Source organism: Acromyrmex echinatior, chromosome 1 (assembly GCF_024713525.1).
Source record: "Acromyrmex echinatior isolate Ae372 chromosome 1, ASM2471352v2, whole genome shotgun sequence".
NCBI classification, from domain to species: domain Eukaryota; kingdom Metazoa; phylum Arthropoda; class Insecta; order Hymenoptera; family Formicidae; genus Acromyrmex; species Acromyrmex echinatior.
Genome location: NC_141852.1, coordinates 5,346,600 through 5,362,120, shown reverse-complemented (window position 1 = coordinate 5,362,120; position 15,521 = coordinate 5,346,600). Strand labels below are relative to the sequence as shown.

Here is a 15,521-nt window from a genome sequence, read left to right as displayed (position 1 = left end):
AAATAAATGATTATATTAATACGTAATTTAGATAGAACTCAGTCAATCCTTTTACATATTCCCTTAGAAGTGCAGGAAAATTGCTTCTGATAGCCCGTGACATCGGCAGCAGATGCGTGGGCGAAGGACTATATACAGTTCTTCCATTTTGCCTTGATACCACAGGCTCACTGGAATTGATCATCCCGACAGAGAAACAATAGATCGTTGAATTTGTTGCGAAAGCGAATTTGTGTATTATTATTATTGAGTTAAATATATAATAATATTATATAATAATATTATGTTATAATATTACCTTTGATTTTTGAATTTTTAAAAATAATAAACATGTTATTTTTGAAAAATACATAAATAAATTTATAAAACAAATTTAATATTTACTTTATTATTACTTACCACGATATATTTTATGATATCCGAAGAATATCTTAAGGTCGAGTTCACACCTTGACGGAAAAACAGAAATTGGAAAAGCGGAAGCCAATCAGAATTCGCCGAAAAACAGAAGCAGACGAAATGTACCGCCTACTATTACTGCGAGTTCCGATTGGCTTTCGCTTTTCCGCTTTCCGCTTTTCCATCAAGATGTGAACCCGGCCTAAGAAAGAAAAGAATTTTCGCCTGTGCACAAATACATTTTTTTTTTATTTCACCGTGTACAAAACTGCATCACTTTGACAGTTATCATAATCCATCATAACCGCTGACTATAGACATTCAGAGGTGGTGGTCTGCTCTGTCAGAATTTTTGTGCATTCCAAAAACCATCGATGTGGCTATTGGTGCGGCTGCTGTGCCCAATATGGCGCCGAGAGTGTATGGGCGCTGGCGATGACCAACTAACGGCGATGGACAATTGGCGGGAAATCGTTAGGTTACGAATGAATGCTACTCGCTGATTCTGACTCTTATGCCATAAGACGGTTTAATACAAACTTGACTAATTATTTAACAAATATAGATTATAAAAATAGAGACATGATTGCGTGCGTAAGACGGCTCGGATACCGGTATTGCGTTGCTAGATTAGAATACGGGAAGTTAAGAAAATGTACACTGAGTATTTATCCGACGACAACAATTATCGCAATTATCGTAAGACATGAGCGGTGATCGATATCGATCTTGCAGTGAACACAAAGTGATTCGGAACCTTAACTTCCGACTTTTAACTTATTAACTATCGTAAAGGCTTACACGAGGTCCGCACGCAGTACGCCATGACACCAGAGACAGCGAAAGGAGGAAGAGCCGGAAAGAAGGACCAACTTCAGCGCCGCGACGAACGTTCGCAGCGCCGCAACTAGCGCTCGCAGCGCCGCAATCAACGCTCGCAACACCACATCGAATTAAAAAGTGTTGCAATCTTTTAGTAATTGACTGTACCCTAAGAAAAGTGAACGTTGTTATGTAATTTTACATCCACTTTGTCAGAGGGTAGTAATGCATCAGCTTTTTACGGTTACAGGTTTTGGGTCGTTCTCTCTTAAGCCGGTTCTACATTAGTTGCAAATTAATCGCAAGTTGTTGCGACAACCAATATGAAGCGTTGATTTCAAAATGCAAGCTTCATATTGTCGCAACTTGCAATCAGCTTGCAATTAATGTAGAACCGGCTTAATATATTGGGTATGGGAATAAGTTTCCGCCCTTTTTAAATGAAAAAGATGTGTTTATTTAAACAAATCTATATAAGTGAGTTTATTCAAAGTATGCTCCTTCGGAAGCAACAACTTTCTCCCATCTTTCCGGTAATAAACGAATCCCTCGAATGAAAAAATCTGGTTCTTTTGAAGCGATTCATTCATCAAGTCATGTTTTGATACCTTCGTAAGAATTGAATCGTTTTCCAGAAAGGGCCGACTGCATGGATCGGAACAAATGGAAATCTGAAGGGGCAATGTCTGGTGAATACGGCGGGTGGGGCAGAATTTCCCACTTTACTCCTTCCAAGTATTTCTTGACCGGTTTTGCAACGTGTGGCCTAGCGTTGTCATGTAACAGAATCAGCTTGTTGTGCCTATTGTCCCATTCCGGTCGTTTTTCTTTCAAAGCTTAGTTTAAATGTATCAGTTGTAGCCGATAACAATCGCCAGTGATGATTTCGGACGGTTTGAGTAGCTCATAATATATAATACCTCTTTGATCCCATTAGATGCACAACATAATCTTCGAAACATGGATATTTCGTTTTGGCGTTGATGGACATGGTTCACCTGGCATCACTCATGCCTTCAAGCGTTTAGGATTATCGTAGTAGATCCATTTTTCATCGCCAGTGACGATACGATGTAGAAAACCCTTCCTTTGTTGTCATTGACGAAGCATCTCGCAGATGACCAAATGTCTTTCCATGTCTCTCTCTTTCAATTTGTATGGCACCCAATTTCCTTCTTTTTGCACCATTCTCATTGCGTGTAAACGTTTTCCAACAGTGGATCTATCAACATTTAACTCTTTTGCCAACCTATCGAGCGATAAACACGAATCTTCTTCGAGTAATGCTTGCAATTCTGCATCTTCAAATTTTTTCTGTGCACCTTCGCGTTCTTTGTCACGCACGTCAAAATCACCACTATTGAATCGCCGAAACCATTCTTTACAACTAGATTTCGATGGAGCATGCTCACTGTAAATATCTACGAGCAAACGATGCGTTTCCGCAGCACTTTTCTTTAAAATAAAATAATGGAGTAAAACTTCCCGCAAATGTTGCTTTTTTGGAATAAATTCCATCTCCAACGCAAAAAAAGTTACTCTTTGTTACGCTTCGAACGAATGCCATCTATTGGGCTCAAAAGTTTGGACACACACCTTTCAAAAACATGTCTTGCCATTCTAGCAAACACACGAGTGTGGCTATTGGAGCGACTGCTGTGCAATATAACGCCGATGGTTACCAACCAAAGGCGAAGGACAATTGACTGGAAATCGTTAGGTTGAGAATGAGTGCTACTAACTGCTTCTGATTTTTATGCCATGAGACGATTTAATACACACTTAATATCTAACTAACTAAATAATAAATACAAATATGAATTAGAAAATAGAGACGTGATTGCGCTATAAGACGGATACCGGCATTGTGTTGCGGAGTTACAATACAAGAACTATGAAAATACACTCTAAGAAATTATATGACGACACTAACAATTATCACAGACATGAACAGTGATCGATATCGGTCTCGCGGAATACACAAAGTAATTCGGAACCTCAACTTCTGAGTTCTAACTTACTGGCTATCGCAGAGACTTACACGAGGTCCGCACGCGGCACGCCATGACACGAGAGAGAGAGAGAGAGAGAGAGAGAGTGAACGGAAAAAGAAGCGAAAAGAACGACAGTATCAGCGCCGCGACGGACGCATGCAGCGCCGTGACTGACGCTCGCAACGCCACAGTACTCCCCTCCCAGTGTAAACGTTAAAGAAAGAAATACTGGTTAAGATATCGCTAGAACGAGAATAACAAAAAAAAAATAAAAATAAATGGAAAAAACAGAACTTGTACATATTGATTTGCTTAGCGTAATATTGCGCGAATTACATCTTAAATCTAACAGTCTTTCGCTTTGCTGCTGGACTAGGATATGTTTTTGGTTCACCTTGCACTGAAATGTCAATTGAAGACGAAGATGCAGTGGACGGAGTAATTTCCGAGTCTTGGATTAGTACGTACGCGGGCTTAAGTCTGCCGACCGTGATGTTGCTGGGTTTGCCGTCGATTTCAATGGCGAAGACTTGGTCCGAGATGCGCTCTAGTACTTTATGCGGTCCGGTATATGGTTGATCCAGAGGACAACTTTGCCTTCTGTTGCCTTCAACTTTGCAGAAAATGTGAGAGCAATTATACAAATCTTTGTGGAAAAATAACTTAGGTCTAATGTGATGAGAAGTTGGTCTAGGCCGCAACTTTTGCATAATTACGCGGAAATCCTCGACGAAAATTCGTGGGTCGCTCGGCATTTCTTCAGAGGAGAAAAATTCACCTGATACCTTGGCGTACACTAATTCCGCTACCGAAGCGCCTAGATCTTCTTTGAGACAAGTTCTCAGTCCATTGACTTTCACCGTGACACATTAATGCTGTTTTTAGAGAGCGATGCCATCGTTCGATGATGCCATTAGACTCCGGATGGTATGCAGTTGTCCGACAACGTTTAGAGCCAATGAGTTTAGTTAATGTGTCGAACAGCTGCGCTTCAAATTGCGAGCCTTGATCGGTCGTGATCAAGCGTGGAGCTCCGAATCTGGCTACCCAGTGAGTGAAAAACGTCTTCGCCACCGTGTTTGCTGTACAATCCTGTAATGGAATAGCCTCCGGCCAACGAGTAAATCGGTCAATCATTGTTAATAAATACCTGAAACTTTTGGATGGAAGTAGAGGACCGACGATATCGATATGTACATGCTCGAAACGAGTATCTGATACTGTTATTTTGGTAGGAGGGGTGTGGTTATGACGGTGAATTTTAGATTGTTGTGCTAGACAAGTGCCCACTCTTTAATGTCTTTAGATATGGAAGGCCACACGAATTTTTGTGCAATTTGCCGGTGAGTTGCTCTGCCGCTTGGATGCGACATTTGATGCACCATGTCTCGCCTTCGTAGTGGTCCAGGAATGTAAGGTCTGATCTCTTGTTCTGAAGTGTCACAGTAAATATTGGATGCTGTTTCCGATAAGATAAATTTTTTGAGCTTCAAAGACGTTGATGTGGATTGCTTCAGTTGCTGCAACTCATCATCCGAGGCTTGAGCTTCTGCAATCTCCTGCACATCGAGACTAGTTGGCATCACGATAGTGTCGGCGCGAGATAATGCATCTGCTACGATGTTATCGGCGCCTGAAACGTGACGTACATCAGTTGTGAATTCTGAAAAGAAGAGTAGGTGACGAGTCTTGGCGACATTTGTTCTGACTTCTTCTTGAATGCATAAATGAGAGGTTTATGATCCGTGATAACGTGAAAATTTCGTCCTTCTAACATATATCGAAAATGTTTGATAGCCGCATAGATAGCTAATAGTTCTCTATCATATGCACTATACTTAGTTTGTGTAGGTATTAGTTTCCTTGAAAAGAAGCTGAGTGGTTGGAGAAATCCGTTGCTGTACTGTTACAATACCGCGTCGATTGCTTTGTCTGAGGCGTCTGTTTGCAACGAGAATGTTGCATTGCTGTCTGGAAATGCGAGCGAGGTGGCTTGAGCGAGATGTTCCTTGACTCGTTGAAAGGATTGTTTGAGCTCAGAAGTCTACTCGATTTTCGTTGTTCCGTTTACGCCCAGAAATTACCTTAAGCAATGGTGCCTGTATACTTGCGATATCTTTTAGAAATCGGTTGTAAAAATTGGACATTCCTAGAAATCGTCGAAGTCCTTTTTCAGCTGGTTCCTGGAAATCGATAATTGCTTGGACCTTTTCGGGCAAGGGCTTGATGCCTTCGGCGCTGATCACATGTCCAAGGAAGTTGACGCTCTTCTGCCTGAACACGCATTTATTCGGGTTGATCGCTATTCCATGCTGTTGCAGTCTACCGAACAGAATCTTTAAGTGCTCTTTGTGCTGGGTTTCGTCCTGCGAAGCGATTAGAATATCATCAATATAAGTAAAACAGAAATCGAGTCCTACGGTCCCGATCCATGAATCGTTGAAAAGTTTGAGCTGCGTTACGAAATCCAAAAGTCATGTATGGAAATTCGAAAAGCCCGAATGGTGTGATGATAGCAGTTTTCGGAATATCTGATTCGCGAACTGGAATCTGCTGATATGCGCTAGATCGATCGTAGAAAATACGGTTTTACCATGAAGGAAATGTGTGCTGTCTTGAAGAAATGGAATTGAGTAACGGTCCGAAACGGTTACCTCGTTGAGTTTGCGGTAATCCCCGCACGGACGCCAGTCGTTGTTTTTCTTCTGAACCAGGTGCAGTGGGTTGGCCCAAGGGCTCTTGGAAGGCCTGCATAAACCCTGTTGCATCATATATTCGAACTCTTGCTTACCAGAGGACCCGTTATCTCGATTACATGTTCTACCTCATGTGCGGCTTGTTTATACGTAACTGATGCTCGAGTTATCTCTGGGAACTCCATTAACATCTCTTTGAAAGGGCAGTCGTCGGCAAAGGCTGTCAGCTTTGGTACTGTTCTACAAATGAGCTGTGCTTGACCTTGAGGAACTTGTCGCCATCAATCAACCGCTTGTGCCGGATGTCAGGCAGCAAATTATAACGCGCCAGAAAATCCGAGCCAATTATAAATGTGTCCACTTCGGCGATGACGAAGGGCCATTGGAAAACCCTGCGGAATCCTAAATCGAGCCGCAGTAATTTCTGTCCATATGTAGGGATGATCATTCCGTTTGCTGCATAGAGCACCTTTCCTAAGTGCGCAAGGTCGCGTCTTGAGGTATGGTCGAGACATCCGCTCCGGTATCCACTAGGAAATTGATCCGGTGACGCGGTCTCGGACCATCAAACGGCGATTCACCACCGCCGAACCTCCTGCCGTCGGGGATAGTTCGGCTTCTAGTTTTCCTGTTCCGTTGATGCTTTCGGCTTGCAGCTGCAGGGTTGCGTACACTGCGTTACCGCCGAAACGTCGGTGATACTAGCACGGTTTATTCTTAGATTGTGACCATGAACGGCTTCTGCGACGAAAATTTCGTGAGGCCCGTGATCGCGCGATAAATGAGCTACCAATTTAGTCACCTGTTCAGTAAGCGCGGATATTTGCTGATCTCCCGAATTAACTTTCGTCGGCGCAACCGTTGCGACGGCATTAACGCCAGTGGATAGCACATTCGTTATTCGGTCTGCTAGTTGCGATAGCTCTTCGAGTTCGTGCTTGCTAGACGCTAGTCTATAGCCTGCACTTGTTGTGGTAAGCGCTGTAGCCATAAAGATTTGAGCACCTCTTCTGACGCGCCATTTTGCGCGAGATCTCGCATCCGACGGAGCAATTGCGACGGGCGGCTATCACCTAGGTCAACCTCGTTTAATAATCTACGCAGTTTCTTATCGGCGCTGTCCGCGAAGCTTCTCATTAACCTATCTTTGAGCGCGACGTACTTATCCATCGCAGGCGAATTGAGTATGATATCGCTAACTTCGGACAAAGAGTCGTCGTCGAGGCATTGTATCACATAATTATACCTCGTGTCGTCTACAATTATGCCTGCGGTGAGGAATTGAGCTTCCATTTGTACGAACCAGAGGTCTGGCTTTTTTTTCCAAAACGGCATGGATCTAATTCTCACGAAAGCGCAGGTCATTTCGATATACGCGATGATACACCGCTGTCTTGATTGCTCGCAGGGGAATCGCTTGAGCCACTCGGCATGTCGGCGGTTTATTTAGACGCGCGCGTAAGGTTAAACACAAGAGGTCAAACGTGCGCAAAAAAAAAACAAAAACACCACGTAATCACGTCGGGGTCACCAGTTTGTGGCTATTGGAGCGACTGCTGTACAATATGGCGCCGATGGTTACCAACCAAAGGCGAAGGACAATTGGCGGGAAATCGTTAAGTTGAGAATGAGTGCTACTCACTGCTTCTGATTTTTTATGCCATGAGGCGATTTAATACACACTTAATATCTAACTAACTAAATACTAAATACAAATGTAAATTAGAAAGTAGAGACGTGATTGCGCCTGTAAGACGGTTCGGATACCGGCATCGTGTCGCGGAGTTACAATACTAGAACTATGAAAATACACTCTAAGAATTTATCTGACGACGTTAACAATTATCACAGACATGAACAGTGATTGGTATCGGTCTCGCGCAATACACAAAGTAATTCAGAACCTCAACTTCCGAGTTCTAACTTACTGACTATAGCAGAGACTTACACGAGGTCTGCACGCGGCACGCCATGACACCAGAGAGAGTGAACGGACGAAGTAACGGAAAGAACGACCGTATCAGCGTCGCGACGGACGCATGCAGCGCCGCCATTGGCGCTCGCAGCGCCGCAGCTAACGTTCGCAGCGCCGCAACCAACGCTCGCAACGCCACAGTACTCCCCTCCCAGTGTAAACGTTAAAGAAAGAAATACTGGTTAAGATATCGCTAGAATGAGAATAACAAAAATAAGAATAGATGAAACAAACAAAACTTGTACATATTGGTTTGCTTAGCGAAATATTGCACGAATTACATCTTAAATCTAACAGTCTTTCGCTTTGCTGCTGGACTAGGATATGTTTTTGGTTCACTTTGCACTGAAATGTCAATTGAAGACGAAGATGCAGTGGACGGAGTAGTTTCCGAGTCTTGGATTAGTACGTACGCGGGCTTAAGTCTGCCGACCGTGATGTTGCTGGATTTGCCGTCTATTTCAATGGCGAAGACTTGGTCCGAGATGCGCTCTAGCACTTTATGCGGTCCGGTATATAGTTGGTCCAGAGGGCGTCTGTTGCCTTCAACTTTGCAGAAAACGTGCGAGCAATTATATAATTCTTTGTGGAAAAATAGCTTAGGTCTAATGTGATGAGAAGTTGGTGTAGGCCGCAACTTTTGCATAATTACGCGGAAATCCTCGACGAAAATTAGTGGGTCGCTCGGCATTTCTTCAGAGGAGAAAAATTCGCCTGATACCTTGAGCGTAATGCCGTACACTAATTCCGCTACCGAAGCGCCTAGATCTTCTTTGAGACAAGTTCTCAATCCTAGTAATACTACTGGCAGTGTGTCAGTCCATTGAGTTTCGCCGTGACACATTAATGCTGTTTTAAGAGAGCGATGCCATCGTTCGATGATGCCATTAGACTCCGGGTGATATGCAGTTTTCCGACAACGTTTAGAGCCAAGTTTGAGTTTAGTTAATGTGTCGTACAGCTGCGCTTCAAATTGCAAGCCTTGAGCGGTCGTGATCAAGCGTGGAACTCCGAAGGGCTCTCTGGCTACCCAGTGGGTGAAAAATATCTTCGCTACCGTGTTTGCTGTACAATCCTGTAATGGGATAGCTTTCGGCCATCGAGTAAATCAATCATTGTTAATAAATACCTGAAACTTTTGGAGGTAGAGGATCAACGATTTCGATATGTACATGCTCGAAACGAGTATCTGGTATTGGTATTTTGATGGGTGGGGTGTGGTTATGACGATGAATTTTAGATTGTTGGCATGCTAGATAAGTGCGGGCCCACTCTTTAATGTCTTTAGACATTATCCATTTAGAAGGCCACACGAATTTTTATGCAATTTGCCGGTGAGTTGCTCTGCCGCTTGTATGCGACATTTGATGCACCATGTCGAAAACTCGCCTTCGTAGTGGTCCGGAAATGTAAGGTCTGATCTCTTGCTCTGAAGTGTCACAGTAAATGGTGGATGCTGTTTCCGATAAGGTAAACTTTTTGGACTTCAAAGACGTTGATGTGGATTGCTTCAGTTGCTGCAACTCATCATCCGAGACTTGAGCTTCTGCAGTCTGCTGCATGTCGAGACTAGTTGGCATCACGATAGTGTCGGCGCAAGATAATGCATCTGCTACGATGTTATCGGCGCCTGAAACGTATATCAGTTGTGAAGTCTGAAATGAAGAGTAGATGACGAGTTTGTCTTGGCGACATTTGTTCTGACTTCTTCTTGAATGCGTAAATGAGAGGTTTATGATCCATGATAACGTGAAAATTTCGTCCCTCTAACATATATCGAAAATGTTTGATAGCCGCATAGATAGCTAATAGTTCTCTATCATATGCACTATACTTAGTTTGTGTAGGCGTTTCCTTGAAAAGAAGCTGAGTGGTTGGAAAAATCCGTTGCTGTGCTGTTGCAATACCGCGCCGATTGCTTTGTCTGAAGCGTCTGTTTGCAACGAGAGTTTGCATTGCTGTCTGGAAATGCGAGCGAGGTGGCTTGAGCGAGATGTTCCTTGACTCGTCGAAAGGATTGTTTGAGCTCGGAAGTCCTCTCGATTTTCGCATTGTTGTTGCGTTTACGCCCAGAAATTATCTTTAGCAATGGTGCCTGTATACTTGCGATATCCTTTAAAAATCGGTTGTAAAAATTGAGCATTCCCAGAAATCGTCGAAGTCCTTTTTCAGTGGCTGGTTCCTGAAAATCGATAATTGCTTGAATCTTTTCGGGCAAGGGCTTGATGCCTTCGACGCTGATCACATGTCCAAGAAAGTTGACGCTCTTCTGCCTGAACACGCATTTATTCGGGTTGATCGCTATTCCATGTTTGTTGCAGTCTATCGAACAGAATCTTTAAGTGCTCTTTGTGCTGAGTTTCGTCCTGCGAAGCGATTAGAATATTGTCAATATATTATAAGTAAAACAGAAATCGAGTCCCACGGTTACCCGATCAATGAATCGTTGAAAAGTTTGAGCTGCGTTACGAAAAAGTCATGTATGGAAATTCGAAAAGCCCGAATGGTGTGATGATAGCAGTTTTCGGAATATCTGATTCGCGAACTGGAATCTACTGATATGCGCTAGATCGATCGTAGAAAATACGGTTTTACCATGAAGGAAATGTGTGCTGTCTTGAAGAAATGGAATTGAGTAACGATCCGGAACGGTTACCTCGTTGAGCTTGCGGTAATCCCCGCACGGACGCCAGTCGCTATTCTTCTTCTTAACCAGGTGCAGAGGGCTAGCCCAAGGGCTCTTGGAAGGCCTGCATAAACCCTGTTGCATCATATATTCGAACTCTTGCTTAGCTGCTTTAAATTTCTCCGGGCAGAGTCGTCTGGCTTTGCTTGACACCGGGGGACCTGTTGTCTCGATGACGTATTCTACCCCATGTGCGGCTTGCTTATGCGTAACCGATGCTTGAGTTATCTCTGGAAACTCCTTTAGCATCTCTTTGAAAGGATAGTCATCGGCGAAGGCTGTCAGCTTTGGTACTGTTTTACAAACGAGCTGTGCGTTGACCTTGAGGAGCATGTCGCCATCGATAAGCCTCTTGTGCCGGATGTCAGGCAGCAAATTGTAACGCGTCAGAAAATCTGAGCCAATTATACACGTGTCCACTTCGGCGATAACGAAGGGCCATTGAGAGAAAACTCTGCGGAATCCTAGGTCGAGCCGTAGTAACTTCTGCCCGTATGTCGGAATGATCGTTCCGTTCGCTGCATAGAGTATCCGCTTACCTAAGTGCGCAAGGTCGCGCCTTGAGGGTATGGTCGAGACGTCAGCGCCCGTGTCCACCAGGAAATTGATGCCGGTGACGCGGTCTCGTACCATCAAACGGCGATTCACCACCGCCGAACTTCCTGCCGTCGGGGATAGTTCGGCTACTGGTTTTCCTGCTCTGTTGACGCCACCAACTTCCAGCTGCTTGCGTGCATTTGACCGCTTTGCCGCCGAAGCGTTGATGATACCAGCACGGCTTGCTCGTGGGTTGAGACTTAGAGCGGCTTCTGCGACGAGAATTACGCGAGGCCCGCGACCTGTCGCGCGATAAATGAGCTACCAATTTAGTCACCTGTTCAGTAAGCGCGGATATTTGCGAATCTCGAGTATTAATTTTGGTCGGCGCAACCATTGCGACGGCCATGGCGCTAGGGGCCAGTACATCCGTTATTCGGCCCGCTAATTGCGCTAGTTCCTCAAGCTCGTGCTTGCCGGACGCTAATATTGCCTGTACCTGTTGTGGCAAGCGCTGCAGCTACAAGGATTTCAATAAGTACCTCTTCCAATGCGCCATTTGGCGCGAGATCCCGCATCCTGCGGAGCAATTGCGACGGACGACGATCGCCTAGGTCGACCTCGTTTACGCAGTTTTTTATCGGCGCTGTCCGCGAAGCTTCTCATTAATCTGTCTTTTAGCACGGCGTATCTGTCCATCGCGGGCGGATTGAGGATGATCACTAACTTCAGTCAAGGAATCGTCGTCGAGGCATTGTATTACGTAATTATACCGCGTGTCGTCTACAGTTATACCTGCGGTGAGGAATTGAGCCTCCATTTGTACGAACCAGAGGTCTGGCTTCTTTTTCCAAAACGGTATGGACCTAATGCCGACTCGCGAAAGCGCAGGTATTTCGATAATACGCGATGGTGCGCCGCCGTCCGGATTGCGCGCAGGGGAATCGCTCGAGCCACCAGGCATGTCGGCGGTTTATTTAGCCGCGCGCGTAAGGTCAAACATAAGAGGTCGCACGCGCGCAAACAAAAACAAAAAAAAACGCCGCGCGATCACGTCGGGGTCACCAGTTTGTGGCTATTGGATCACGTGCTACGCAATATGGCGCCGGTGGTTGCCAACCACGGCGAAGGACAATTGGCGAGAAATCGTTAGGTTGAGAATGAGCGCTACGCACTGCTTCTGATTTTTATGCCATGAGGCGATTTAATACACACTTAATATCTAACTAACTAAATATTAAATACAAATGTAGATTAGAAAGTAGAGACGTGATTGCGCCTGTAAGACGGTTCGGATACCGGCATCGTGTCGCGGAGTTACAATACTAGAACTATGAAAATACACTCTAAGAATTTATCTGACGACGCTAACAATTATCACAGACATGAACAGTGATCGGTATCGGTCTCGCGGAATACACAAAGTAATTCGGAACCTCAACTTCCGAGTTCTAACTTACTGACTATCGCAGAGACTTACACAAGGTCTGCACGCGGCACGCCATGACACCAGAGAGAGTGAACGGACGAAGTAACGGAAAGAACGACCGTATCAGCGCCGCGACGGACGCATGCAGCGCCGCAGCTAACGTTCGCAGCGCCGCAACCAACGCTCGCAGCGCCGCGACTAACGCTCGCAACGCCACACGAGCAATGCTACTAACGACATCTTTCTGCAATGGGCGGAAACTTATTCCTATACCCAATATCTTAACGGACGTACATAGAAATTTACAAAGTGTATCATTGTGCACGATTAAATTGGAACAGGGCCCCTATTCTTGAAAAGTATCGCATACGAAAAACTAGGGAAATAATATAAGATGCACTACATATTATTGTATATATTTCCATAGTTTTTCATATACGATACTTTTCAAGAATAGAAGCCTAGAATATGTACGCTGTATACGATTTAGATTAAACGTAGCTTTTTTCTGCCTGTATTAAGTAAAAAAAGTGAAAGTGCTGGTCACACAATGTCCTCCAACCTTATTTATTCGCGATTAGTAACATGTAATTGTCACTAGAAAATACAAGTTTACACAGTCTTCAATTGAGTATAGGGAGCCGATTGTGTATTTTAAAATGAAATACAAATTACAAAAGTGAGCAAATTCACTAAATGTTGACCAATTGAATTATGAACTTCCTAGGAGATTTATTTACATTTTTGTAATTTTCATCTCATTTCGACATACACAGGGTGCTTTCCAATTGCAATATTCCTAGACACTTTCGTGCAAATGGAAAGCACCTACTAAATGGGTAGAGAAAATTGTTAAGGGCTTAGTAAACAGAGAAAAAATGTCATCCATTTATCTGCCTCTCACTCTACTCGTGTTTTTACCCCCATCACCGCCATCGATAATTCATTCTTTATGCCAACCTAGGTAACATTTATGTTGCATAAGGTATATAAAAGACGTCTTTTAGACATTTTTTTTAGACATAAGACGTCTTTTAGACATCTTATGCAACATAAATGTTATCTGGGTAGTTTCCACCGAGAGTTTAAACCGGATCAGAATGTAAGAACCAACCAACTACAGTCGAGCATTCCCCTGTCGTTCGACTGTAACAATAAGAATTTCAAGCTATCAGAAATTATGTATTGTTACATCCGCAGCAACTTCATTTTCCAATGATTATTTTTCGAACATATTCGCTACCGGGCCCGAATAATATACACGGGCATCTTCTAGAACGCATCTGATGCTTCTCCCCATACCAACAGCGGCGCGGTCAATGGAGGAGGACTTTAAGAACGCTCCCAGGTAAACTCAGAAGAAAAGATAGAGCGGTGCGCGTCGTATAGAGTGGACGCGCGCGAAATTCAGGCTCCTACGTTGGTGTAGATTGCTTCAGTTGTTGCAATTCATCGTCCAAGGCTTGAGCTTCTGCAATCTCTTGCATGTCGAGAGTCTAGTTGGTATCTCGATAGTATCGACGCGAGATAATGAATCTGCTACAATATTTTTAAACGCCTAAACGTGACGTATATCGGTTATGAACTCCAAAATGAAGAGTAATTGACGGGTTTGTCTTAGCGACAATTGATCCGATTTCCTCTTAAATGCGTATATGAGGGGTTTATGATCCGTGATAACGTGAAAGTTTAGTCGCTCTAGCATATATCGCATAGATTGTTAATAATTCCCTATCATATGCGCTATACTTTGTTTGTGTAGGTATGAGCTTCTTTGAAAAGAAACTGAGTGATAAAAATCCGTTGCTGTGCTGTTGCAATATTGTGCCGCATCGATTGCTTTATCTGAGGTGTCTATTTGCAACGAGAATGTCGCATTGCAGGAAATGCGAGCAAGGTGATTTGAGTGAGATGTTCCTTAACTTGTTGAAAGAATTGTTTGAGCTCAGGAGTCCATTCTATTTTCGCATTGTTGTTGCGAAAACAATTACAGTTTACACCCCGAGATTGCATTTAGCAATGGCGCTTACATGCTTGCAAGGTCTTTGAGAAATCGATTATAGAAATTGAGTATTTCTAAGAAACGTCAAAGTCCTTTGATTGTAGTTCCTAAAATTCAGCGATAGCTTGGACTTTTTCGGGTAAAGGTTTGGTGCCTTCAGCGCTGATTGTATGTCATAGGAAGCTGACACTTTTCTGTCCGAACACACATTTATTCGGATTGATTGCTATTGAAATCTATCGAACAGTATTTTTAGATGCTCCTTATGCTGTGTTTCATCCTGCAAAGCGATTAAAATGTTATCAATATGAGTAAAACAGAAGTCAAGTCCTGTAGTTACTCGGTCCATAAATTTTTAAAAAGTGTAAAACTCCGTTACGAAGTTCGAATGTCATATAAGGAAATTCGAAAAGTCTGAACGGTATAATGATTGCGGTTTTAGGAATATCCGATTCGCGGATTGCAATCTGTTGATATGCACGGATTAGATCTATCGTAGAAAACACAGTTTTGCAGGAAATGTGTGCTGTCTTGCAAGAACGGAATTGAGTAACGATCTGACACGGTTACCTCATTGAGTTTGCGGTAATCTCCATACGGACGTCAATCGCTATTCTTTTTCTGCACGAGATGTAGGGAACTAGCCCAAGCGCTTTGGAAGGTCTATATAAGCCTTCTTGCATCATGTACTCCAACTCTTGTTTAGCTGCTTTGAATTTTTCTGGACAGAGTCGTCTGGCTTTGTTTGATACGAGAGAACACGTTGTTTCGATTACATGTTCCACCCCGTGTGCGATTTGTTTGTGCGTGATCGACGTCCTAGTTATTTCAGGAAACTTGCTTAGGATCTCTTTGTATGGGCAATCGTCGGCCAACGTTGTTAATCGAGAAATAGCTTTGTTGACAACCTGAACAAAGACATTAAGAAACCATCTTACCATCGATCGCTTGTGCCGTATGTCAGGCAGCAAATTGAAATAG

At 43.6% G+C, this 15,521-nt stretch overlaps 3 protein-coding genes across 3 annotated transcripts; all 3 read right to left on the bottom strand.

Moving 5' to 3' along the window:
• Positions 1-3,547: 3,547 nt before the first annotated feature.
• Positions 3,548-4,352, bottom strand: LOC147910880 (uncharacterized). Its single transcript, XM_087412546.1, has 2 exons — positions 4,001-4,352; positions 3,548-3,828 (listed from the first exon to the last, which is right to left on the bottom strand). The coding sequence occupies exons 1-2, from the start codon at positions 4,350-4,352 to the stop codon at positions 3,548-3,550; spliced, it is 633 nt and encodes a 210-aa protein (XP_087268672.1).
• A 1,587-nt stretch (positions 4,353-5,939) lies between these two features.
• Positions 5,940-7,288, bottom strand: LOC147910879 (uncharacterized). Its single transcript, XM_087407895.1, has one exon. The coding sequence runs from the start codon at positions 7,274-7,276 to the stop codon at positions 6,860-6,862; it is 417 nt and encodes a 138-aa protein (XP_087264021.1). The 5' UTR covers positions 7,277-7,288; the 3' UTR covers positions 5,940-6,859.
• Positions 7,289-8,163: 875 nt separating this feature from the next.
• On the bottom strand, positions 8,164-12,073 carry LOC147910878 (uncharacterized). The gene is made up of 6 exons (XM_087412534.1): positions 11,837-12,073; positions 11,504-11,629; positions 10,482-11,430; positions 9,794-10,208; positions 9,260-9,596; positions 8,164-8,961 (listed from the first exon to the last, which is right to left on the bottom strand). Exons 1-6 carry the CDS (start codon positions 12,071-12,073, stop codon positions 8,164-8,166), a joined length of 2,862 nt encoding a protein of 953 aa, XP_087268660.1.
• Positions 12,074-15,521: the final 3,448 nt, after the last annotated feature.